This window comes from Salmo salar, chromosome 15 (genome assembly GCF_965601325.2).
Source record: "Salmo salar chromosome 15, fSalSal1, whole genome shotgun sequence".
Classification (NCBI taxonomy): domain Eukaryota; kingdom Metazoa; phylum Chordata; class Actinopteri; order Salmoniformes; family Salmonidae; genus Salmo; species Salmo salar.
This window is the reverse complement of record NC_138305.1, coordinates 71,515,653-71,541,703: the sequence shown is the minus strand read 5'-3', so window position 1 is coordinate 71,541,703 and position 26,051 is coordinate 71,515,653. Positions and strand designations below refer to the sequence as shown.

Here is a 26,051-nt window from a genome sequence, read left to right as displayed (position 1 = left end):
TACCTATCACTGGGGGGAGGCGGGGGGGAGGCAGGTCACTGTGTTTTCTGCTCAGTCTGACTCTCTATTTCTCTCTCTCTCTCTCTCCCTTTCTCTGTGTTTCTGTGTGTTTGGGATCGATCATTTTGCAGGGTTGGGTGGACAGCGTCACACATTACCTGCTAGATGGACCAGCTGGGAGCAGTGGTAGAGTGGTTGGCATACCAGAGAGTGTTGGTGCCAATGCCATCTGAGCGTCTGACGCTGATCAGAGTGGACAAACCCAATGCCATTTGGATAAGCACAAACCACAACAACCTCCACCTTGGATCCCATGGTACCTCCCGAATTGTCGGTGTCACGTGATGACAACGTGACGTTAGTAGCAGAGACAGTAACTATTAGAGCAAGTAGCCAATAGGCTTCTGGTGATGATAGCATCTCATTTATGGGTCATTGTGGACATTTGCTTTGAGGATGATGAATGACGAGATAAAGATAAAGTGTGTGTGTGTGTGCAGTGGTGGTTCTAGCTTGTATGGCTTCCTGGGCGAACCCCCCCTTCAGCTCCCCCCAAAACAAAAAACACCATTCTGCACTAACTGTAATTTTTATTCAGATATTTGGAACGACACAAATAAATAATCATAACATTTTAAAACTATATGAATATAAAAATATATACAAAAATAAGACTTATAAATATCAAAAAGAAGTAACAAATACAAATAGAAACAAATTGTAGTATATAAATACAAATAAAAAAGAGAATTTAATTATTACCCTATTGCTAACAAAAACACACAAATAAAACTGAAATTGCACAAATCCTATATCACAAAAATACACAAATAGAATAACACACTTATAAAGAAGAGAACCTGATTATTACACTATTGCACTTCAAACAAGAAACACACAAACTAAATTGCACAACTGCCATCTAAACCCTGACCTTTCTTGCCTTTCTTGACTCAAAGTCATCAATTGCATCATCATAAGAAATCTGCCCAGCAATTGCATAGTTAATACTGATGACAGCAAGGCCACTAAGGCGTTCCTGTGACATGGTGGACTTCAGGTAGGATTTGATGAGCTTCAACTTTGAAAAGCTCCTCTCTGCTTCACTGGAAGAGTAAGACAAATTCTGAGAGCAGTCCACAAATTTGGATACATTTCTGAGAGCTCCCTTTCGTGTATAAATATCAGCAGCTCAAGCAGGGTCATGGACTTCGATGGCAAGTCAGGCAAGTTCTTCAGTTCCTGTGCAAGCTCTCTGCCATCCAAGTCTGAGTGTTCTTTATAGTGCAGTGTCATACTAAGGGCTTCACATTGTTCTGTCAGCTCCTCATTTGAGAGACTTTGGAAGGCTGACAGCACTCCAAACTTCTCTCCCACATTTTCCAATGTGGAAAATCTTTCCTGAAGGGCTGAGGTTGCAGCATCAACAACCACATTGAAAAATGTGGACTTTGTAGACCTCAGCCTTTTTTGTTGTAGAACGGCCTCTACATTCATACCCTCGCAAATATCCTTGGCTGACGTTTGTGCGGTCATAAAGCCTTTTGCCCTGTAGTTGCTGAGACCTCTCTCTGTCTTTCTGAGAAGACTGACTGCAACATCCACATGCATACTGGGAGACTGCATCAGCTTGCTCACCTGTTGTATCTGGCTCCAGATGTCATACCACACCACTGTACAGATGCTGAAGCGGTATGATCCCACCTCTGACAAGGACTGGGCCTCTTTTTCACATGGTTTTTCACTTTGGTTTGATCCCTCACCTCAATCAGTACCTCTCTCACCGCTGCTGCCTGATACCTCAGTGGCTTGACACTCTTAACTTTACTCTCCCACCTCGTCTCAGTCCACATCTCCAAAGTGATGTCCACATGTTTTTTCAGGATGGCCCAGCGCTGTGTGGAGGCTGAGAACAAGGTGTACAGTTTGTGTAAGATGCCAAAGTAACCTGTGGCATTGACAGAACTTTTAGCAGCATCAGCCACAACCAGGTTCAGTGTGTGAGCCCCACATGGCACAAGCAGAGCTCTTAGATTCATTTCCAGGAGTCTGGCTTGGACACCTTTGTTTTTGCCTCTCATGTTGGCCCCATTACCATAAGACTGTCCTCTGCAGTCCTCAAAAGGAATTTTTAGCGTCTCTAATCTTTTGAGAATCAGGGATGCCAAATGTTTGCCCGTGGACTCCTCTGCCTCCAAAAACCCCATCAAATGTTCCTTTATGTGGGGCTCCTCCTTCAGTGAAACAATTGTAATCACAACTGTTCAGTGTGGGTGACATCTGAGGTGCAATCTAGAATAATAGAGAATCATTTTGCCAGCTTGATGTCACTCACCATTATTGAAATGACCTTGCTGCTCAACAAATCAATGAGTTCATTCTGTATTTTGTGGCCAAGTTAGCTGGTGGTTTGACTCGAGGTCCCTTTTTGGACACGGTTAAGGTGCTCTTTCATGGCTGGATCAAATTGTGCCATCGATTCAACCTCTTTGAGGAAATGTCCATTTGATGGAGAGTACAGTGTTTCTGTGTGTCCCCTTAGTGCCAGATTTATAATTGCCAGAGACTACACAATAGCAGTCAGACGTGTCAACACCTCTCTCCATCTTATCCTCTCAGCCTCCATAAGTGCCATCTCATGCTAATCAATTGTTTCCCCTTTTTTGATCCTCATTGCCAGTTCTTTCCATGTTTTCATGCAGTTTTGGTGTTCTGGACTGCTGTCGTGTGAAGTCAGAAAAGAACTTGCATGTTTCCAGTCTGTCAGTCCTGAGTTGGCTAAATAAATGTTCTTCTTAGAAAAGTGTTTGCAGCAGAAGAAGCTGTTGCTTCTTTCAGAATACACCAACCAACTTCTAGGGATTTTTTTCACCAGTCACCAAGGTCTTCCTGAAATACTGGTGGTGGTAACTTCTTCCATCACTCTCATTCCTTGGGAAAACAAAGTGAGGTGGTACCTCACTTGGTCCTCTGCAAACTAGTTCTGTCAGTCAGAACTGAAGGCCAGTCAGCAGCAGGATTTGGTGGGGCTGCTGCTACAGTCATTTCTAATGGAGAACACATGGGCATTATTCACTGCATTATTTATTTTGTTTATGTTATATGTTATATATAATATATCACAAAAGATACAAAATATCAGCATAATATAGACGTCTTTTAAGTTAGCCTACAGCATTGGAAATCCCCTTACTGAGCTCAGGACCTAGTCAATACAATCACAGAAAACCTTTATGATGTCACTTCAATGAAAGTTAACCAAATCAATAATGTGCTAGTTTTGCTGCAGGCTACACACATTATCATGATGACACTGTGTGAAATTATATCCAGCGTTATGTAAGCTAGTTGGACAGAAAACTGAATATTGTCGCCCTATGTGTAATAGCTGTCAGGAGGTCTATGTGTAGTTGGTGTATCAGGCGCAGGACAGCAGATAAGACTAAATAACCATATTTTACTCAACATATAATAAATGCAATACAAAAACAGAGCCCACAATAACGGACCTACCTACATAGAAACAATCACTCACAAACAAACATGGGGGAACAGAGGGTTAAATAATGAACAGGTAATTGGGGGATTGAAACCGGGTGTGTAAGACAAAGACAAAACAAATGGAAAATTAAAAGTGGATCAGCGATGGCTAGAAGGCCGGTGACGTCGGCCGCCGAACGCCGCCCGACCAAGGAGAGGGACCGACTTCGGCGGAAGTCGTGACAATAGCATAGCAAGCAACAAAAGCAATATAGGCTAGTATAACAATTATGTATGTTAGCTTATTTCATTACATGCATAATATTATACTCATAAAAAGATGACATAGCTGCATACCTTTATCTTTTTCACATTTCTCCTCTTCTTCTTTCCTATTTTTCCTAAACTGGGCACCTGATGGGTTAGACCTTTCTTATCCATTTGTGTTGATTTGGCACTCAAGCATCAATACATTACCCATCCCCCAACACTGTCAACCAAGAGTCAAGACTAAACCAATTCACCTTGGTGGTGTGCAGACTGGTTTTATATTATTCTTAACGATTTCGCACAAACCAGGGAAAACAAGCAACAATATGTCTGTGAAACTATATATTCACAGGATCATGAATGAATTGTGGTTTACTTGGTAGCATTTCGTAGTGTGACTGATTTTACTAATTGCATTAGTACTGTACAAAGTTAGAGGTGTGCAATTTGATAGATTCCCCCGCTCCCCCTTCCTCGAGCTTCCAATGGGGAGACCTGAGGTCAACCTACCCCCCCCCCCCCCCCCCCCCCCCCCCCCCCCATCTCATACTTCTGAGTGGGAGACCTTCCCAGGCAGTAGCCTGCCTAGCTCACAAACTAGAATCAGGGCGCCCACTCCGACAAGGTTAATTGACCCACAGTCCCACACAGTGACATGATATCATTGATGTGACGTGCAAATGAGTGCTAGAAAACCGATCGCACAAATGTCACCATTACGAATATTTTTGTGCGGGCGCCTCATGCCGCCCCCAGCAAGATGCCGCCCTGGGCGGCTGCCCATGTCGCCCATACCTAAATCCTCCACTGTGTGTGTGTGTGTGTGTGTGTGTGTGTGTGTGTGTGTGTGTGTGTGTGGGGGGCGCTACTGTAAGTAACCCTGAGGCCCTGATGTAGTCCAGTAGCAGGCTGTGGGGGTAATCAGGCCTTATTAGCTCTGCACTGATTGAACTGATGAGATGAATAAGAGCCAGAATGGTGGACAGTGTGCTGCAGACTACAGCAGAACACAGTGGGAAGAGAGAGCAACTGCTGAACAGAGGAGCCCCACATCTCCACCATTAGCACCACTCCAATAGCCATTTACCTCCTACTTGCTATAAAAACAGCAATCCAAAACCTCAATACAGGCAGATATGACAGTGAACCACAGTTACAACACTCCGTTGTGGAATGTTCTATGGAAGCGCAGACAATAAGCAAAGGACCTCTTCTGAAAATAAGTTTAAGGTTTTCTGTCACCTCACCTCCCACGCAGACCTATTGTTATTTGTCAACAACGATAACAGGCGTTAGATACAAATCCGACTCTGCTCTCCTCCCCCCTCATTGGCTAAGTACTCTGCACAGTAAATATCTTAACCTATTATCTACCAGCTACAAAACTGTACTGCCCTATGGAGGGAGGGAGAGAGGGGGAGAGTGCTGTGGGACTGGATGGGGTCAATTCTACAAATGATATCCTAAAAGACGCAGGGTTGATCGGTTTTGGGATTAGAGTAGGGTACAGTAGAGCTGGACTGGCCTGGAGGTGAGCGACCCTGAGGTCAGTGCTGCTGATCGACGGGCACATCTCCAAATGCAGCAACAGCCCGGAAATCAGACATCCTCATGGTCCATCCTTAAGGCAGACGGACATCTCCACAACTGTCACTTGTGAGGGAGCTAGCGTTAAACAAAGACTGTGTGTCTATTTACGCTGACTCTTCCAATACATGTCAGCACCCACAGCTAGTGAATTCACCGCAACCCTAAACAAAGAGTTGCAGTCAGTAAGGATCTAAAATCAAAAGCATTGTATTTGGCACAAATCACCCCCTAGGTACAGGACCTCAGCTGAATCTGGAAATGAATAATGTGGCTGTTGAGCAAGTACTACACCTACAAGAAAACACATGTCCAATAGCTGTTTTCACAAGCTGAGCTTACATTTCACATGTGAATTGCCATTTCACATGAGAAATGTGTAGTTTGACATGTTAAAAAACGTTCACATGTGAAAATCATATTTGCCGTTTCACATGTGGATCACTTTCACATGTGGAATTGCAAGATCACATGTGAAAATAAATCAAATGTGAAGAAAAAAAATCTAATTTGCAGGTTCACATGTAAGAAAACTCCACATTTACTCCAATGTTTGTAAACAAAGTAAATGTATAGCCTAAAAACATGGTTAAAACTCTAATGTAGATATCAAGGATGGTCAGTCCTCGCATCCATAGCCCCATCCCTCAGCTTTTACCGAATCTTTGGCGGGGAGAAAACTTTGTTCATGCTTCAATTAAGGATTGCTGCTTCAAACACCTTTAATCGAGTACCTGGATGGGAGACCAGATGGAGCTGGAAGTGGTGAAAATCATCATGTGGGAAAAAATCCTATGTTTTCATGCTGGAAAAACACGTGAAAAATGAACATGTGAAACTTCACACCTGTGTCCAAAGACCACGTGTCTGACTGTGATTTATTTTTTTAATTGTAAGGGTAAACTTCTTGGTGTTTTATTCGATTTTAAACTGTCTTGGTCAAAGCATATTGATTATATTATTGTAACGATGGGGAGAGGTTTGCCTGTGATAAAGAGATGCTCTGCTTTTTAACATCACATGCAACCAAACTAGTCCTGCAAGCTCTGGTTTTGTCGCATCTTGACTATTGTCCAGATGTCAGGTCAGGTCTTGCAAAAAATGAACTAGAAAAGCTGCAGCTGCCCCAGAACAGAGTAGCACGTATGGCCAATGCCAATACCATACATGTCGGTCTCGCCTAGTCCAGAGTGGAGGAGAGATTGACAGCATCACTGTTTTGAAATAAGTATTGATGTGCTGAAAGTACTGAATTGTTGGTTCAGCCAGTTAACACTGGGTGGCTACTTTGAAGAATCTAAATCTAAAATATATTGTGATTTAACACTTTTTTGGTTACTACATGATTCCATATGTGTTATTTCATAGTTTTGAGGTCTTCACTATTATTCTACAATGTAGAAAATAGAAAAAATAAAGAAAAACCCTTGAATGAGTAGGTGTGTCCAAACTTTTGACTGGTACTGTATATATTACTATAATAATAATAATAATCATAATAATAATAACAAAATCATAAAGCTAAGGGTTCTAGCAGAGCCCTGAGATGAGAACCAGTATTATGACTGAACACTGTCCACCTCTGATCTGGGTGATAGGGGTTGTATTAATTAACAAGGCTATTTGATCCAGTCATCCATATGGGTCAAGACTAATGCAATAATTTGTTCATTTTGATTCATTTCATTTATTAAAGTGCATAGTGAAAGGAGAAACCAGATATATACTAAACATTTAATAAACTAAACATAAAATATGAAACTTAGTTATTGTGAACACTGTGATCCTTCATAGTGAATAACACGCTTGGTTATACCATCTTATACAACGGGTGGGTCTAATCCTGAATGCTGATTGGTTAAAATTGCATTCCAGCTGGTCTCTATTCCACAAGTTACCACAGGCGTTAAAATGCCTATTTTGTCACGCCTGCTCCCGCACTCCCTCTCTGGCGCTCGAGGGCCTCTCATTTCATGCCTTACACCCCACGTCATGCTTCAGCCGGCCCACCAGGCTCGCCCAGGTGGGACGCCGGGTGGCGTCCCTGGGGGGGGGGGGGGGGGGGGGGTACTGTCACGCCTGCTCCTGCTCTCCCTCTCTGGCACTCGAGGGCTGCCTTTCATTACGCACACCTGTCACCATCATTACGCACAGCTGCGCAATATTGGACTCACCTGGACTCCATTACGTTGTTGATTACCCCCTCTATATCTGTCTGCTCCTCAGTTTGTTCCCTGTGTCAGCATTGATGTCGTTATTTTTCCCCTGTCCAGACACTGTTCCTGTTCTGTTTCATGCCCGTTGTTTATTAAATGCTCTCCCTGTACCTGCTTCTCATCTCCAGCGTCGATCCTTACATATTTACTCTGTTCCATCCGATTGCGCAATCCACTGTCTCATCAGCCCAGCCAGGCAACTTACTAACTTGATCTTCACTATAAAAAGCATCAAGACATTATCTCACATTTCTTTTAGACTAACATTTCGTTTTCAACAGTGGAGATTTGTATAAACCTTGCTGTCTGTGTCTCCGACATTTGCAACATTGTTTCAATATTCAAATTCAATCTTCTGCTGTCCCATAGTAATGAAGGTGTCGGGAGTCGGGACGAGACAGACAGGAAGTCAGCGTTTCTCATCCAGTCAAAATCATGAATCAGCTGGCACCATTTTTATGGATATTATTCAAAATAAACACAAAAAGGTCAAACGAAACCCAGCTAATTTGCAGTCTTTCCAGCTTCAGTTTGAAGTGATTGTGTTACTGTAGCTGTGTTGTTGGCTAGCTCCTCTGAACGACAGTATCCTGACGAGTGAGCACATTTTCTATGCCAGGCGAAATCGCGCCTCATTAGCTCATTGTTATGAATGTGTCCAAATAAATGTCACTAGAAAACAGCTTAAACAAATGCAAATGCAGCTACTTTGCTGTTATTCTGGCTGCACTTTTTGACGTGACTGTAAGTTAGCTGTAGGCGGCTAGCTAGCAAGCAAGGGATAAGAACGTTGCCAGCCAGTATGGCAATGGAACACTTACAACGAACGACTGGGTCCATAGATACAGAACAAAAAGACTGAACGACTGGGTCGTGTCTCCAGCAACCCTAGAATTGTGTCGGGACTATATCTTGTGGAAGGATGAAATAGTATGAATAAATTAATTAAAATAACATTTTTAATGAAACTATGTCAATCATTATTTGAATATCTTGGTAACCCGTTGTATAACGGTTTACCAAGATCTCGGGCCAAACAACAACCGTGCCAATACATCCTCCAAACATCGGCTTCTCGGGCATTATCACTTAAATGATTACTAATAATTGGTTATATTATATAATGAAAGAGACGGTGGTGATGTCACACGTCTAATAATACATGGCTCGGTTATGTCATATCTAATTGGCTCAGCATAATGAGGAAGACATGCTGATTGGTCAGTCAGGGAGGTTGGAGAACAGGAAGAGACAGGAGTGGGTCAGAGTTATGGTGATGTGAAGTACATTCACTGAGGGTTAACCAAGGCGTGTGTGTGTGTGTGTGAGAGAGAGAGAGACAGAGAGAGAGACAGAGAGAGAGATCCATAAGAATTTGCTGGTCCTTTATCAATATAAAAACACCTACGTTTGATAGTGCACAAGCTTTACTCCACAAACTCTTCCCAACCATCACCATCATCATATCCTCAAAGGTTTTACAATTAAGCCCATATGATTCCCTCTTGTTTCTATTTTAAGTGCTGGATTTATGGATAAAATTAACTTAAAACATATTTGATGTTGGCCTAGCACCAGCAGCCTTTGAATAGCCACAGTGTCTCTCTAACATGTACACACATCCAGTATGCATTGAGAAACAGATTAACATACATTGGTGTACAAACATGCATTCACACACACAACACATATTTATGCATCAACACAGCCAGATTATGTCGTGGAGTGGAAAGAGTGGAGTGAGTGAGTGGGCGGGCAGGCAGCAAATAGAGCAGCTGTAGTTCATCTCTATTCCTGGTTGAAGAGAGTCTCCGAGGCAAACACTTCCTCCCAGACACCCTCAAGTCTCCATGGACACAGTTGTCACGGTAGCGGAGCACTTATGTAAAATGTGGTGAAGGAAGGAGCCACAGATGAATATACACACAGTACACACTCGCTTACAATAACACACTCACATCACACACAAGACACATAACCACTCAGATGTATAAGAGGAATAAGCACAGAGGACACAAGACTAGACTAAACCTTTGCCTGACCTCCAACTCCAGTATATACCCCTATGATATTGAGCATTTCATTAAAGGGGCAGCAGATATCAAACCCTCTACACAACGCCATTGATTTTGCCCCTTTAACCACAGTACCAAAACACTATATTAACTTCACACTGGCGCAAATACTCAAGTTACGGGGAAGACAGGTTACAAAACACATGTGAGAGAGGTGCCAGCCAGGTCCCCAAGAATGCCCTCTGACTTGCTGTTGCAGTTTATGGCCCCTCTAACACTAACCCTCTGTTGGTTGGGCGTCTGTGTAACAACAGGGTGTGCCAACAGGACAGGCTGGGCAGCCGGGTCATGGTATCTACCTCCTAGTGGGCCTGCCAGGACGGGGTGGTAAAGCCCCACTCTATTTAAGGTCACATTCTGTTGTTCTACTCCCAGACTTAAGTGAACCTAATGTCACAACATTACATGAGTTTGGCTGGTCACTGGGTGCGGCAGGCAATGGGATCAGTAACACAGGGGATTGAGGAGCTGGTTTTGGACTGATGGAGAGGAGCATGTGACTGTGACTGTGACTGACCTTCTGTGTGTGGCATTATGTTGCCCTCTGAGGGCCTTCCTCCTCATAAAAAAATGAAAAAAGGGATGAAAATCTCATTGTGACTTCTCTGGTTTAATAAAGTAGATTTATTTTAACACAGCCAGGGTTGGGGAGTAAGTGATAAGATGTAATCACTTACATGTAATCTGATTACAAAAAAAACTGTCACTGTAATCAAAATATTGTAATCAGATTACAGATACTTTAGAAAAACTAGATGATTACTTGTTGGATTACTTTTAAATTCAGAAAGGAAGTTTGTGGAAAAAATACATTATGACCGCTTTCTGTTTTCTCAAATTGAAGTTTGTTCCAAAGGAACGGGTCTGACCACAAGTCAGAGACCACTATGAAGACACACCAAATGCATTTGATGGATTCTTTCTTGTCTTCTTCTAACGCCTCTTAATGGGATTCTCTGGTACTTTCGTATACTTTTTAGCCAGTAGTTCTGAACGTAGCCACAAGCCAAAAAGTTGTCCTAAAAAATGGTGTTCTACATCACATACAGTGTGTATTCAGACCCCTTATTCTAAATTGCCACGCCCTGATCTGTTTCACCTGTTCCTATGATTGTCTCCACCCTCTCCAGGTGTCGCTTATTTTCCCCAGTGTATTTATCCCTGTGTTTCCTGTCTCTCTGTGCCACTTCGTCTTGTATGTTAGTCAAGTCAACCAGCGTGTTTTTCCCGTACTTCTTTTGCTACTCTCTTTTTGATAGTCTTCCTGGTTTTGACCCCTGCCTGACTCTGGACTACTTTCCTGCCTGCCTGATCATCCTGCCTGCCCTGACCTTGTTTCTGCCTGCCCTTCGATACCTTTTGGACTCTGAACTGGTTTTGACCCTTTTGCCTGTCCACGACCATTCTCTTGCCTTACCCTATTGGATTAATAAATATTGTAAGACTCCAACCATCTCCCTCCTGTGTCTGCATCTGGGTCTCGCCTTGTGTCATGATATAAATGGATTAAAAAAATATAATTCCTCATCAATCTACACACAATACCCCATAATGACAAAGCAAAAACTGGTTTTAAGACATTTTTGCAACAACAAAAAAATATATACTGAAATATCACATTTACATAAGTATTCAGACTCTTTACTCAGTACTTTGTCGAAGCACCGTTGGCAGCGATTACAGCCTCGAGTCTTCTTGGGTATGACGCTACAAGCTTGGCACACCTGTATTTGGGGAGTTTCTCCCATTCTTCTCTGCAGATCCTCTTAATCTCTGTCAGGTTGGAGGGGGAGCGTCGCTGCACAGCAATTTTCAGGTCTCTCCAGAGATGTTCAATCGGGTTCAAGTCCGGGCTCTGGCCGGGCCACTCAAGGACATTCAGAGACTTGTCCCAAAGCCACTTTTGCGTTATCTTGGCTGTGTGCTTAGGGTCATTGTCCTGTTGGAAGGTGAACCTTCACCCCAGTCTGAGGTCCTGAGTGCTCTGGAGCTGGTTTTCATCAAGGATCTCTCTGTACTTTGTACTGTTCATCCTTCCCTCAATCCTGACTAGACTCCCAGTCCATGCCACTGAAAAACATCCCTACAGCATGATGCAGCCACCACCATGCTTCACCGTAGGGATTGTGCCAGGTTTCCTCCAGACGTGATGCTTGGAATTCAGGCCAAAGGGTTCAGTCTTGGTTTCATCAGACCAGAGAATCTTGTTTCTCATGATCTGAGAGTCCTTTAGGTGCCTTTTGGCAAACTCCAAGCGGACTGTCATGTGCCTTTTACTGAGGAGTGGCTTCCGTCTGGCCACTCTACTATAAAGGCCTGATTGGTTGAGTGCTGGAGAGATGGTTGTCCTTCTGGAAGGTTCTCCGATCTCCAGAGAGGAACTCTGGAGCTCTGTCAGAGTGACCATCGGGTTCTTGGTCAAATCAAATTTTATTTGTCCCGGAACATATTCCAGTCTGTGCTAGCAAAACAGCCCTGTAGCGTAGCTTCCACATCATCTGACCACTTCCGTATTGAGCGAGTCACTGGTACTTCCTGCTTTAGTTTTTGCTTGTAAGCTGGAATCAGGAGGAGGTCTAGAGTTTTTTTTCTCCTATGGTTGCACATGTGACATGCTGGTAGAAATGAGGTAAAACGGATTTAAGTTTGCCTGCATTAAAGTCCCCGGCCACCAGGAGTGCCGCCTCTGGATGAGCATTTTCTTGTTTGCTTATGATCTTAGTGCCAGCATCGGTTTGTGGTGGTAAATAGACGGATACGAATAATATAGATGAGAACTCTCTTGGTAGATAGTGTGGTCAACAGCTTATCATGAGGTATTCTACCTCAGGCAAGCAATACCTGGAGACTTCTTTAATATTAGACATTGCTCATCAGCAGTTATTGACAAATAGACACACACCCCCGCCCCTTGTCTTACAAGACGTAGCTGCTCTGTCCTGCCGATGCACGGAGAAGCCAGCCAGCTCTACATTATCTGTGACGTCGCTTAGACACGTCTCAGTGAAACATAAGATATTACATTTTTTAATGTCCAGTTGGTATTATAGTCTTGATCGTAGATTGTCCAGTTCTTTTTCCAATGATTGCACGTTGGCCAATAATACGGAGGGTAGTGATGGTTTACCTACTCGTCTGCGAATTCTTACAAGGCACCACGCTTTCCTCCCCCTTTTTCTCCGTATTTTCTTCACGCGGAGGAAGGGATTTGGGCCTTGTCTCAACAAAGCAGCATATCCTTTGCGTCGGACTCATTAAAGAAAAAAATCTTTGTCCAGTTTGAGGTGAGTAATCGCTGGTCTGATGTGTCATAAGAGACGGTAGCAGCAACATTATGTACAAAATGAGTTACAAACAATGCGAGAAAAAAAACTAACAAAATAGCACAATTGGTTAGGAGCCCGTAAAAAAAACTGAAGCCATCCCCTCCAGCACCATTATCACATCGTCACCTCCCTGACCAAGGCCCTTCTCCCCCGATTGCTCAGTTTCCAGCTCTAGGAAGAGTCTTGGTGGTTCCAAACTTCTTCCATTTAAGAATGATGGAGGTCACTGTGTTCTTGGGGACCTTCAATGCTGCAGAAGTTTTTTGGTAACCTTCACCAGATCTGTGCCTCGACAAAATCCTGTCATGAAGCTCTACGGACAATTCCTTCGACGTCATTGCTTGGTTTTTTCTCTGACATGCACTGTCAACTGTGGGACATTATATAGACAGGTGTGTGCCTGACCAATTCATGTCCAATAAATTGGATTTACCACAGGTGGACTCCAATCAAGTTGTAGAAACATCTCAAGGATGATCAATGGAAACAGGATGTACCTGAGCTCAATTTTGAGTCTCATAGGAAACGGTCTGAATACTTATGTAAATAAGGTATTTCTGTTTTTTTTTATAAATACAACCTGTTTTCGCTTTGTCAATATGGGGTATTGTGTGTAGATTGATGAGGATTTTTTTTTTAATCCATTTTAGAATTAGGCTGTAACGTAACAAAATGTGGAAAAAGGGAAGGAGTCTGAGTACTTTCTGAATGCACTGAATGTTCAGATATATGCACCACCATTGTTCTTTCTCGCGCTCTGCTGTGTGTGCTTCTTGCTAGCTGTCACTCAAATGATGAGGGGCTGACTCTCATTGGCTGGAACTCGAATTGCTAGGGGGCTGGCCCACATGGGGGGAAATGGAGGTAAAATTGCGCAGCATAGCTTCCAGAAAACAGTCACTTTCAAATTTGGCAAATTGAAATAAGACAGCAATTCTGCGCATACATTATGCATGTATGAATTACACATTGACACATCCAGCCCAAAGTGGGAGGTTTAAAAAATGCTTACTAGTCGCCAAAGTACCGGAGTATGTGATCAGATTACATTACTGAGTTTGGGTAATCCAAAAGTTATGTTACTGATTACAATTTTGGACAGGTAACTAATAACTAATGGATTACATTTAGAAAGTAACCTACCTAACCCTGAACACAGCTCCATTATATTGCCTCTCTCACCACCACTGTGAGATTTGTAAAAACAAGAAAAGAAAAACAAAACGCTCCCACGACTTTTGACGTTCAAAACTTCATCAAGAATGAGTTTCTTTGGATTCATAGCCGTGTGTAACAACTACCAACACAGTCTTTTGTTTCCTCAGTCTAACAACAGGTCTAGCGTAATGAGGGGGGGCGGCATCTTCACCCTCCCAATCCCCATGTCAAACCACTTACAACCTAATCAATGCTCCCACATTCCCTCCATCTCTCTATCCATCCCCCTAACCTGTCATCATTGGTCAAGAACAATGACTTAGTGATTGAGCGAGGGAACAGCTGAGAGAGGAAACGAGACTCTCGGACCACTGTGAGGGATTGACAACAGAGACAGATGAATGAGATAGGAGGGTGGATGGACCATTGATGGCACAATGGTGAAACAGGCATCAATCAGGCTGCAGGCACTTTCCAACTGCACATGCCTGGCTGCAGTAATCTGCCCTCACTGGACCATATAAATCAGGATTAAAACAGACAAGCTTCCTCACAGCCAGGCGCACTGTTTACAATCCTTCCTCTCCATCCTCATCATCATGTTCATCATCATCATCCCCGTTCTCCATCCAACATCTCTGTCATCATCGTCATCATCATCATCAGAGCATATACTGTATTTGGAGAGTTATGCCAACTTTTAGAATGTTGAATATTGTTCTAATTCTCGACATTCAATTACATATCATTGTTTCAGTATTTCCCCGTGTAATGTTAATGCAGAGCTAACATGGCTGCCATAGTTGTAGTGTCATGTAAATGCATCATAATGCTCACACTAGGCATTCAGTTTTGTAGTATTTAAAAAAAAATATTCCTCATGTAATGTTAATGGGAGCAAACTTGGCTGCCATAGAAGGGCTTCCGTGTAAATGTAACCGATGTGAAATGGCTAGTTAGTTAGCGGTGGTGCGCGCTAATAGCATTTCAATCAGTGACGTCACTCGCTCTGAGACTTGAAGTAGGGTTTCGGCTTTTGTGGCGCGATGGGTAACGATGCTTCGTGGGGTGTCAGTTGTTGATGTGTGCAAGGGTCCCTGGTTCGAGCCCAGGTTGGGGCGAAGAGAGGGACGGAACCTACACTGTTACATAAATATATCACAATGCTGAAATCGCATTGGCCCAACTTTCTAAATACATGGCTCTGATCATCATCATTCCTATCAGTGTCCCCATCTCCCTCTAACAGAGAGATAACCGAAGCAGGGCAACTACATTCACATCCACCAGAGCATGACTAATCTCAGACGGACAACGCCATGAGGGCAGCTTGACCACATCTGATGGATCTGACAAGTATATCTAAAAGTCCCTCAGGTTCACACACAGACACAAATACACACACACACACACACACACACACACACACACACACACACACACACACACACACACACACACACACACACACACACACACACACACACACACCCACTTCAGGGCCTGGACATACAGTGACTGCAGCAGATCTTTTGTTGACATTTCAAAAGACCAAATAAGTTACATGAGGCTAACACGCGTGAAGCCAACCGCAGTTGACATTTCACAAGACCTAAAAGCACTCATGGCAAAAAGCTTTTGACACCTCACCCAGACGAAAGACACACTCTGTACCCAATGTAAAATACTGTTGACATTTCATGAAACCTCCACACACACACACACACACACAAACACACACACACACACATACACACACACACACACACACACACACACACACACACACACACACACACACTGCATGCATGACTACAGTATGAGTTGAATGATTACAGTATGAGGGTAATGATTACAGTATGAGGGTAATGATTACAGTATGAGGGTAATGATTACATTATGAGGGTAATGATTACATTATGAGGGTAATGATTACATTATGAGGGTAATAATTACAGTATGAGGGTAATAATTACAGTATGAGGGTAATGATTACAGTATGAGGGTAATGATTACAGTATGAGGGTGATGATTACATTATGAGGGTAATGATTACAGTATGAGGGTAATGATTACAGTATGAGGGTAATGATTACAGTATGATGGTAAATGATCACATTGCGAGGGTAATAATTACAGTATGAGGGTAATGATTACAGTGTGAGGGTAATGATTACAGTATGAGGGTAATGATTACAGTATGAGGGTAATGATTACAGTATGAGGGTAATGATTACAGTATGAGGGTAATGATTACAGTGTGAGGGTAATGATTACAGTATGAGGGTAATGATTACATTATGAGGGTAATGATTACATTATGAGGGTAATGATTACAGTATGAGGGTAATGATTACAGTATGAGGGTAATGATTACAGTATGAGGGTAATGATTACATTATGAGGGTAATAATTACAGTATGAGGGTAATAATTACAGTATGAGGGTGATGATTACAGTATGAGGGTAATGATTACAGTATGAGGGTAATGATTACAGTGTGAGGGTAATGATTACAGTATGAGAGTAACTATTACAGTATGAAAGTAATGATTATATTATGAGGGTAATGATTACATTATGAGGGTAATGATTACAGTATGAGGGTAATGATTACAGTATGAGGGTAATGATTACAGTATGAGGGTAATGATTACAGTGTGAGGGTAATGATTACAGTATGAGAGTAATGATTACATTATGAGGGTAATGATTACATTATGAGGGTAATGATTACAGTATGAGGGTAATGATCACAGTATGAGGGTAATGATTACAGTATGAGGGTAATGATTACAGTATGAGGGTAATGATTACAGTATGAGGGTAATGATTACAGTGTGAGGGTAATGATTACAGTATGAGGGTAATGATTACAGTATGAGGGTAATGATTACAGTATGAGGGTAATGATTACAGTATGAGGGTAATGATTACAGTGTGAGGGTAATGATTACATTATGAGGGTAATGATTACAGTATGAGGGTAATGATTACAGTATGAGGGTAATGATTACAGTATGAGGGTAATGATTACAGTGTGAGGGTAATGATTACAGTATGAGGGTAATGATTACAGTATGAGGGTAATGATTACAGTATGAGGGTAATGATTACAGTATGAGGGTAATGATTACAGTGTGAGGGTAATGATTACAGTATGAGGGTAATCCTGTGGAAAACAGGAGGAGAATGGAGCAGTAAGGTATAGGCATTAAGTTTGTTTTTCACACGTATGTTCTTCCTCTATCTCTTCCAGATATACACAATGATATTTGTTGGCCGTGTAAATACTTAGAGCGTCAAAAGCCACACTGGAAAAAGGAGAACATTTTCACACCATTAAGTTTAAATGAATGATGTTCATGCAAACATTTGCTTCTGTCCTTCATAGCTCTGGGGGAGAGAGAGGCTGTCTTTGTGTTGTATTGTGCAGTGCTGTGTTGTGTTGTGTTCAGTTGTGCTGTACTGTCCTACTGTTGTTGTGCTGTGCTGTGCTGTGCAGTGTGTTTTATTCGTTTTGTTGTTGCCAGCCATGTCTCTGGCTGCTGGTTCTGACTGACAATGAGCCCTGACCTAGCTGCTGTAAGACATCTACCCACTCGCCATGCCCACACACTCCGCTCTGTGGTAGACACTTAGGTTATCTTGTGGAGTGGACTAAGAACTGTGGTTTCCTTGGAGTCAGGGTAAATTCAAAGCATTCCTTAAATGATTAATACAGTGTCCAAAAAATGTCAAGACAAATTGTGTGTGAGTGTGTGCATGCTTGCATGTGTAACGGAGTTAAGAATGTACCGTAAGCTCACTCCCACAGCTTGCTTGAAATGTCGCCGATGAAGCTATTGAATTAGATATTTCTCGATAGTGTAAACGGTTGGTACGTCGTCAAGGAGGGTGGTCACTTGTGTTTGCGAACAGAGGATGACTGGTTCGAGCCCGGTATGGGGACATGGACAGTGGAGGAAACTATACTGACAGCAGCAAACTGAAGTCTGTTTCACATGTCTGCGTACGTGTGTGTGTGTCCGCATGGTGCACGTGTACTACCTGCATGTGTGTCGTCCCCCCCCCCCCCCCCCCCCGAGGCCAACAGAGCACTTCCCGGTTGTAATGAGGCGAGAACTGAAACGAGGCTGTAATAATGCTGCCTGGGGAGCAGAGCCTGGCCTCGGCTAGCCCGTCCGGGGTCATACCCTGTTACACAGCTCTGGTAGCCCGATTCGATCAATGGACATCTGCTCTCAGCATTGCCGCCCAGCCCCGGTTGAGACATACTGTGCTGTTATAGTGAACAACCGTGAACATCAAGTTACATCAGGTATATGTGGTCTCAAATAGGGATAAGGCCTTCCATACTAACACCCTGCGTGCTTAAAACCGACAGAGTTGCATTATAACAATGCACTCAACTGCACTGTACTTTGTTTTGTAACTTTTGCACTGTTGAGAGGAGAGCTGACAAGGAAGCATTTCATTGTACTGTGTAAACTACACTGTACCTTATCCATATGATCAATACAATTTTATTTCATTTTAATAGCACAACCCCAACAGTGGAAACTCCATCAAAATAATAGATTTTATAGATTCAAATCTATTTATAGATATATTTTAATAGATTAATTAAAAGTACTGTTTGTGCACAAGCTGGCCACTGTATCTTAGCCAAAACAAAAACCATGCAAGTTAGATACGTTTTACAACACAGTACTACGTTTTTTTAGTAGGTAGTCAATCTATCAGAGAAATAAATAAAGAGTGAGACTGGGAGAGAGGTAGAGAGTCTTAAAGCGGATGAAATAGGTCTGCATCTATCTATTTCTTTCTATCTCTATCTCACCCACAAACACATATGCGCACGCACGTGCGCACACACACACACACAAACGTGACCTGCTTAGCCTGACTCATTTCCCCTCCTCTTTGACTAAACATTCCATTCCTGACAGAAAGAATAACACAAACACACACACACACACACATTACATATTTTTTGGCAGACTGTCCGGTGAAAATGTAATGTATAACACACACATATTATCCGCAAACACACATAGGCAGCATAAACACACACATACACATACACACATAGGCAGCATAAACACACACATACACACATAGGCAGCATAAACACACACATACACACATAGGCAGCATAAACACACACATACACAGACACACATAGGCAGCATAAACACACACATACACACATAGGCAGCATAAACACACACATACACAGACAAACATAGGCAGCATAAACACACACATACACACATAGGCAGCATAAACACACACATACACACATAGGCAGCATAAACACACATACACACATAGGCAGCATAAACACACACAGACACACATAGGCAGCATAAACACACACATACACAGACAAACAAAGGCAGCATAAACACACACATACACAGACACACAGACACACATAAAGTGGGGTTCCGAAATTATTGACCCCCTTGATAAAGATGAACAAAAATGACCGTATAAAATACATCATTCAAATATTGAGCATATTGTATGCTCAAGAGAATAGGGAAATTATACTATTTTATACTAATACAATTGCTCAGAAAAAAGTATTTTGTTTAACAAAATAAGGTGGTCAAAGGTTTAGTATTTGATCCCATATTCCTAGCAATTACTACATCAAGCTTGTACCTCCAAGAGATGTTCACCTCTCACCATTACCAATAACAGGGGAGGTTAGCATGCCTTAGGGGTATGATCTTTGACCCTCTGTGACTTTCTCACACACGTAGTTAAAGGAGATGTCATAAGTACCCACCAAACTCATCTAGTAACACCATTAAATCCAAAAGCCCTATCTTAGATACTAGCATACTGTCTAAAATAGTTGGACAAATTAAAACCATTCAGCTATCCAATTCCATCAAAAGTGAGACCTTGATGATACAGAATCAATTAAACAACCCACACACAATGGCTCTCTTCAACAGATACATGGAAATATCTCCGGGGAACAAATGAATCAAACACAGAGGAACACACAGGAGAGTAAGCATCATCCCGTAATGGTTTTCATTAGGATTGTCTATCCAGTGTTATTCAACTGTGTGTTTACGCTGTGACTGTTGGCGCCTGTTGCCAATGGAGACCAATGCGACGGCTCGCTCGTTGGACAAGCAGTATGGTAGTGGTCAAAGGAGATGCCATAAGTTGAAGTAACCATCAGATCATATCCAAGCTGAATAGGATCCTTATCGTCATCCCAGCCACAACACGGGTCAGTCTGACCCAAACAGACAGAGTCACACGATCCCCTGTTAAACCCTCATCCCTTTCACAGTCCCACCTCCCACTCGTGTGCCCCCCCCCCCCCCCCCCCCCCTCCCCGTCTCTGCCTGCACAACCTCCTCTCATCTACTGGACACTAATCTACAGCACAGCTTAATCCTCCAAACCTGGCCACACACATACACTCATAGGGTCACAGAGACATGTGCACACACAATATAGGATGTTCCTAGTTCCTCACCCGCTCAGACTAGGATATTCCCACAGATACTGACATGCACCCCCAGATAAAGAGCCACACTGGTGTGAGTGGCCAGGCTCAATGACACATAAGGGAGAAGGTCTCAAGCCCCTAAGTGACCGTCACACAGCACGACACACAATTGATCAATCAAATGTATTTATAAAGCCCTTTTAACATCAGCAGTTGTCACAAAGCGCTTATACAGAAACCGTGCCCAAAACCCCAGAGAGCACTCAATGCAGATGTAGAAGCACAACGGCTAGGAAAAACTCCCTAGAAAGTCTGGAATCTAGGAACAAACCTAGAGATGAACCAGGCTCTGAGGGGTGGCCAGTCCTCTTCTGGCTGTGCCGGGTGGAGATTATAACAGTACATGGCCATGTACTCTTAAGACACACATGTAACCATCCTTAAAGCACCCGCACTCATTCATGCTCCAGATCTGCACTTCTACTGATCCACCCATACAGTGTTCAAATGAGGATTACACCCTGAGAGAGAGTGCATTCAAGCGTTTGATAGATTAGGAATTGTTGGTTTCATTCATGCTAGGTAGGCTATTAAGCACACACCGGGCTTGGGGACAATTCATTTAAATTCCAGACAATTCAGGAAGTACACTGAAATTACAAATGCAATTCTCCTCAATCCTTTTCAATGAGGAGAATATGGAATTGCAATATGGTTTATTTTCTGAATTGCCTGGAATTGACCCTAACCCTGGCATCGACAGACTCGCCCCTTCCCCTTCAGTAATGCTATTGTGAGAGCAGACATGTAGAGGCCAGGTGATACATGCTCAAGTGTGTGTGTGTGTGTGTGTGTGTGTGTGTGTGTGTGTGTGTGTGTGTGTGTGTGGGGGGGGGGGGGGGGGGGGGGGGGGGGGGGGGGGGGGGGGGGGGGGGGGAGTGCACAGACACTGGTGTCTTAATATGCTAGAAATGACTCTCTCAAAATGTGTTCATTAATAGCCTTATACCTCCAGCAATTTACAACATAAACAACTCAATTATTTGATCTCCTTCCTGCTCATTTGAAATGTGTTTATTCTGACGAGAGCTTTGAGAATAGAGAAAACCTCCATCAAATAAAGATTGGACATGAGATGATGCTGACCAGAGGTTTGGCGAGAGTTAATACTCTGTTTCCTCCATCTGTTTTGAGATCTGTTTTTTAATACTTACTTCTCTAAGAAGATCTCAGGGCAATATCAAATCTCAGGGCAATATCAGATCTCAGGGCAATATCAGATCTCAGGGCAATATCAGATCTCAGGGCAATATCAGATCTCAGGGCAATATCAGTCACAGCACGACAAGTTCATAGGCATGCGTCTTCCAGTGCAATCTAAAGAGGACGGACATCTTTTCACATTTTTAACAGTTAGGGGCCTGACACACCATTGGATCTGCATGCACAGAGATGGAATAGAACTGAGATAGATGGTTAATTTAACACGCAAAGACGGAGCGAAACTCATCGGAAACTCTGAATACCTACAGCCATCTCTCATGTCATCCTTCACTGTGCCGCTCTCTGTGAATCGTGAGATACAAGGTATACAGCTCTGTATGTCAAAATGGAATGAAATATCTTTGACAAGCACTTGTTACATATTGTAGCCTCAACCGGGACTCTAGCTAATACGCCAAGAAGTCCAAACCGCTTAACGAGGTCGGTAGGTGTTGGGTTAAGGTCGCTACAGTACCCCCTTTCTTTGGGAGAGCGTGTCCCCACTTGGTATAGACCAAGTCCCTCGTGTGTACACGCCCCTCCGATGGCCCCACGGGCTCCATCCCACTTTTAAGACCAATATACTGAACTTGGGGGGGGGGGGACTCGAACCCGGGGCCAGCGACTATCAAGCCAACACTTTAACCGTTACGCCAATTGCTCCAATATAATTCTAAAATCATCTGTTTGCTGGTCACTGTTAAGGTTGCTGATTGACATATAACTGGTCATAGAACTATATCGCTAACTATAACTGCTCTGTGTAAATTCTATTTGATCATTTTCATTTCCTTATTGCTTCTATGCTGCAGCTGCACTGGACATACAGTCTGTGCGTGATTATATCAGCACAATACTGTAAACAAACTAACATGGTATAACAAATGATCAGGGCATTCTCCTCTCCAAGCCCTCACTGCTGAATGTGAAACAGACTGGGCGTGACACACAGGACAGATGACCTCCAGAACAGACTAGCGTAGCATACTGTTTGCATCAACAAACGAAACATGATACATCACCAAATAATGACAGGAAACCCCTGAGGCCATGCAGGAAACAACCAATCCCAAGCCAGGCCCAGCAGACAGGTTAAAGACCAATATGTGTAGCCATAGTGATGTCAACATGTACAGTGTGTGTGTGTGTGTGTGTGTGTGTGTGTGTGTGTGTGTGTGTGTGTGTGTGTGTGTGTGTGTGTGTGTGTGTGTGTGTGTGTGTGTGTGTGTGTGTGTGTGTGTGTGTCTTCAGACTACCTATGGTGAGCCACATCCACCAGCGGCAACACACAAAGCAGAGAAAATTGCAGTGTACAACTGCAACAGTGTAGTGCCATTCCTTATGTACACCGATTCCTCAGAAGTAGCCTGACGAAGGTGTAACATGGTCCATCTATGCCATGGCCAACTCAGCATTCAATAGCAGAAAAAATCCTCCTAGAAAAACTATGGACAAGTGTCACTTCCTGAAGCCCTGCTATACTGTAGAATAGAATAGAATAGAATAGAATAGAATAGAATAGAATGGAATGCTCACCAGGTCGTGGTTGGTGGAGTTGGAGTCATCCTCTGGGAAGGGGATGTAAACAGCTAAGGCCACACAGTTGGCAAAAATAGAGAGCAGTATAAAGATATCAAAGGGTCTGAGGCACACAGTTAAGGAACCATGTTCAAAGCACACAGTCAATATGTGAGCATAAAACAGAGAGAGCACATTGCAGTCATGTAAAGGTAAAGGGGGGGGGGCGGAATCCTGAAATTCTCTTGGCTCTTATGAGGTAAAAAGTACAATGCTCAAAGCAAACATTTTCAAATGCAGCGACATCATCAGTTTGATAGATGATGGGGAGCTTACTCCTTATCATGGGATTGTCTTAATGCGCCATCTATAAAAACACACTGAATACGGTCTGTGATGTCTGCATTCAGCACTACACTCAAATGAATTTCTCTAGACCAGGGTTTCCCAAACTCCTCGGGACCCCAAGGGCTGCACATGTTGGTTTCCTGCCCTAGCACTACACAGCTGATTGAAATAATCAACTAATCATCAAGCGTTGATCATTTTAATCAGATGTTTAGTGCTAGGGCAAACAAACTAAACGTTTATTCGAGGACCGAGTTTTGGGAAACGCTGCTCTAGACTGTCTCCAACCGAGGTCTGGTCTGGGAGTGTTTTCAGCTTAGAAAAGGAAAGACCCAGACAGTGGCAAGGCTACATGATCACTATAGAGACTGCAGAATAAATGATTTTGTTGCTGATTGTTTAGTGCTTGGGAAGGGATGCTAACTATCAGAGGATGACACTTGCCATCATGGCTATCATGGACTGCTTTCTCTTGTAAACGAATAGGTCCCATGCGGGGACACAGAGAGTCCCTGTATATCTCCATCGAGAGCCCCAGAAAGGATACTTCCACTCCACCAGGCTGATGCAGGCTCTGCGGATGGGGTTGTTAAGTGTGAGGCAGAACAGTGCCCTGGGCGGTCTGCTGTTGGTGGAGCCGCCCTGCTTCTTGCTCTTGGCGTACAACTGCCTCTTCCTCTGAGACAGTGAGCCCACCGGGGCGGGTGTGGCCCCAGGGACAGAGGGGCGGGCGCTCATGCTCTGGGGAGCGTCGCCCTGGGCGTTACGAGCAGCATGGATCACGGCCTGCCAGGAGATAGTTCCGGTCTGGGGGCAGGGTTCAGGCTGTGGGTGGGAGGGGTTTTCTGACCCGAGGGCCGACGTGTCACCAGAGGGATGGGCTCTGTTGCTGCTGGCATACTGTGCCCCTGAGGGGGGGGGGGGGGGGGAGAGAGAGAGAGAGAGAGAGAGATTGATCAGAGAAAGGTGTAAGCCAGAGGGAGAGTGGGGAAGGGGAGGGGAGTGAATGGTGAGACATCCAGGGGATAGAGAGTGGAAGGGAGAGAGAAAGGCATGAAATACAAACTGTATGTGAAACTCAGAAGGTTCCCTCACCAGTCTCTGTGACTATGCAGTGACACTTCAATGTCGAAATAAACCTTTCAACGCTGCATGTATTTCATTCAGATCACAGGGAGATGCTACAACGTCCACAAGTGAAGCTAAATTGGCCTTATTTAGTATGTATGCCTAGTTATTGGTGCATCTTTTCTTAATAAAATATGATTTTTGTTGGTCTCAGAAAACCACTACATTTCATTTATATTGGCAAACATGAATTTTGCAGTGAGCTGATTAGAATGGCAAGCTGTAATCAAAGCAATGACATCTTTGAGCAGGATAGTGATGTTGTTATTGTTTGATGAGATGGGGCTAAGCTGACCAGGGAGCATTCCCTTGACAACTAATGAAAACACAGAGGATACAGGGGAAGGCTGCTCATTGTAAGAGCCTAGTAGACTATATGGATGCTACAAAAAAATTGAAAAGAATGTGGAAATAATTATTTATTTCTGGTGATGACCTAATTGAATACTGTAAAATGGATTATATAATCCATTGTTACAACAAATTAAATTGATGCAAAACTGAGTCAGACAAATAATTATTGAAATCTAAATAATGTCACTGCTTCCTCTCACCTAGACGACTTCATATGATCATATTCCAAACTTCCATCAAATCAATCCACAAATAAACCTACCTTTTCTCAGAACTACGTTTCAGATGATTATTCAAATATATTACGGAGACATCAGTGATGTCCACTGCTTATGAAACTATAATAATAAATAAAGATGCTTGCAGCACAAAACAAATAGAAAGCTTTGGGCTCCGGGTCACACGAGAGACACGTACGACAAGACTGACATAAGACTATATTTATATATATATATATATATACACACAAGAGCGCACGGGCGTCCTCCCGACAGCGCAGCGCTCCAGTGACAACTGAGTCAAAGCATCGGATTTACCTTCGGGCTGTTCCTCTGCTTCTTGCATCCTCTTATCCACATTGAAACGCCGTTTTAATTTCAACACAGTAAAAAATATATCAAAAAGTGTAACAATAAACGATCAACCAAAGTATTCAACAACAACGTTTAATAAATCCTACAGAACCCCAGAGAGTAGCCTACACCACAAACATCTTTGCATTGCAACATCCGGGTGTTGCGCATGATGGATCGAAGATGAATAAAATAAAGACGCCTACGTTAGATCCTGGAACAGTGGTCCATAGGCTACAAGTCTCTTCGAAGTTTTGGTTAGACTACTGAAG

General features: G+C 43.1%; 1 protein-coding gene across 2 annotated transcripts in view; it reads right to left on the bottom strand.

Moving 5' to 3' along the window:
• Nucleotides 1-26,051, bottom strand: part of LOC106571974 (voltage-dependent L-type calcium channel subunit alpha-1D) — an 86,770-nt gene extending 60,719 nt beyond the window's left edge. For both annotated transcript variants that reach the window (XM_045695967.2, XM_082962018.1), the window contains exons 1-3: nucleotides 25,744-26,051; nucleotides 24,273-24,633; nucleotides 23,396-23,501 (exon numbers count right to left, since the gene is read on the bottom strand). In XM_045695967.2, coding sequence (XP_045551923.1) covers nucleotides 23,396-23,501; nucleotides 24,273-24,633; nucleotides 25,744-25,771 — 495 coding nt within the window. In that variant the 5' untranslated portion in view covers nucleotides 25,772-26,051. The remainder of the gene's footprint in view (nucleotides 1-23,395; nucleotides 23,502-24,272; nucleotides 24,634-25,743) is intronic.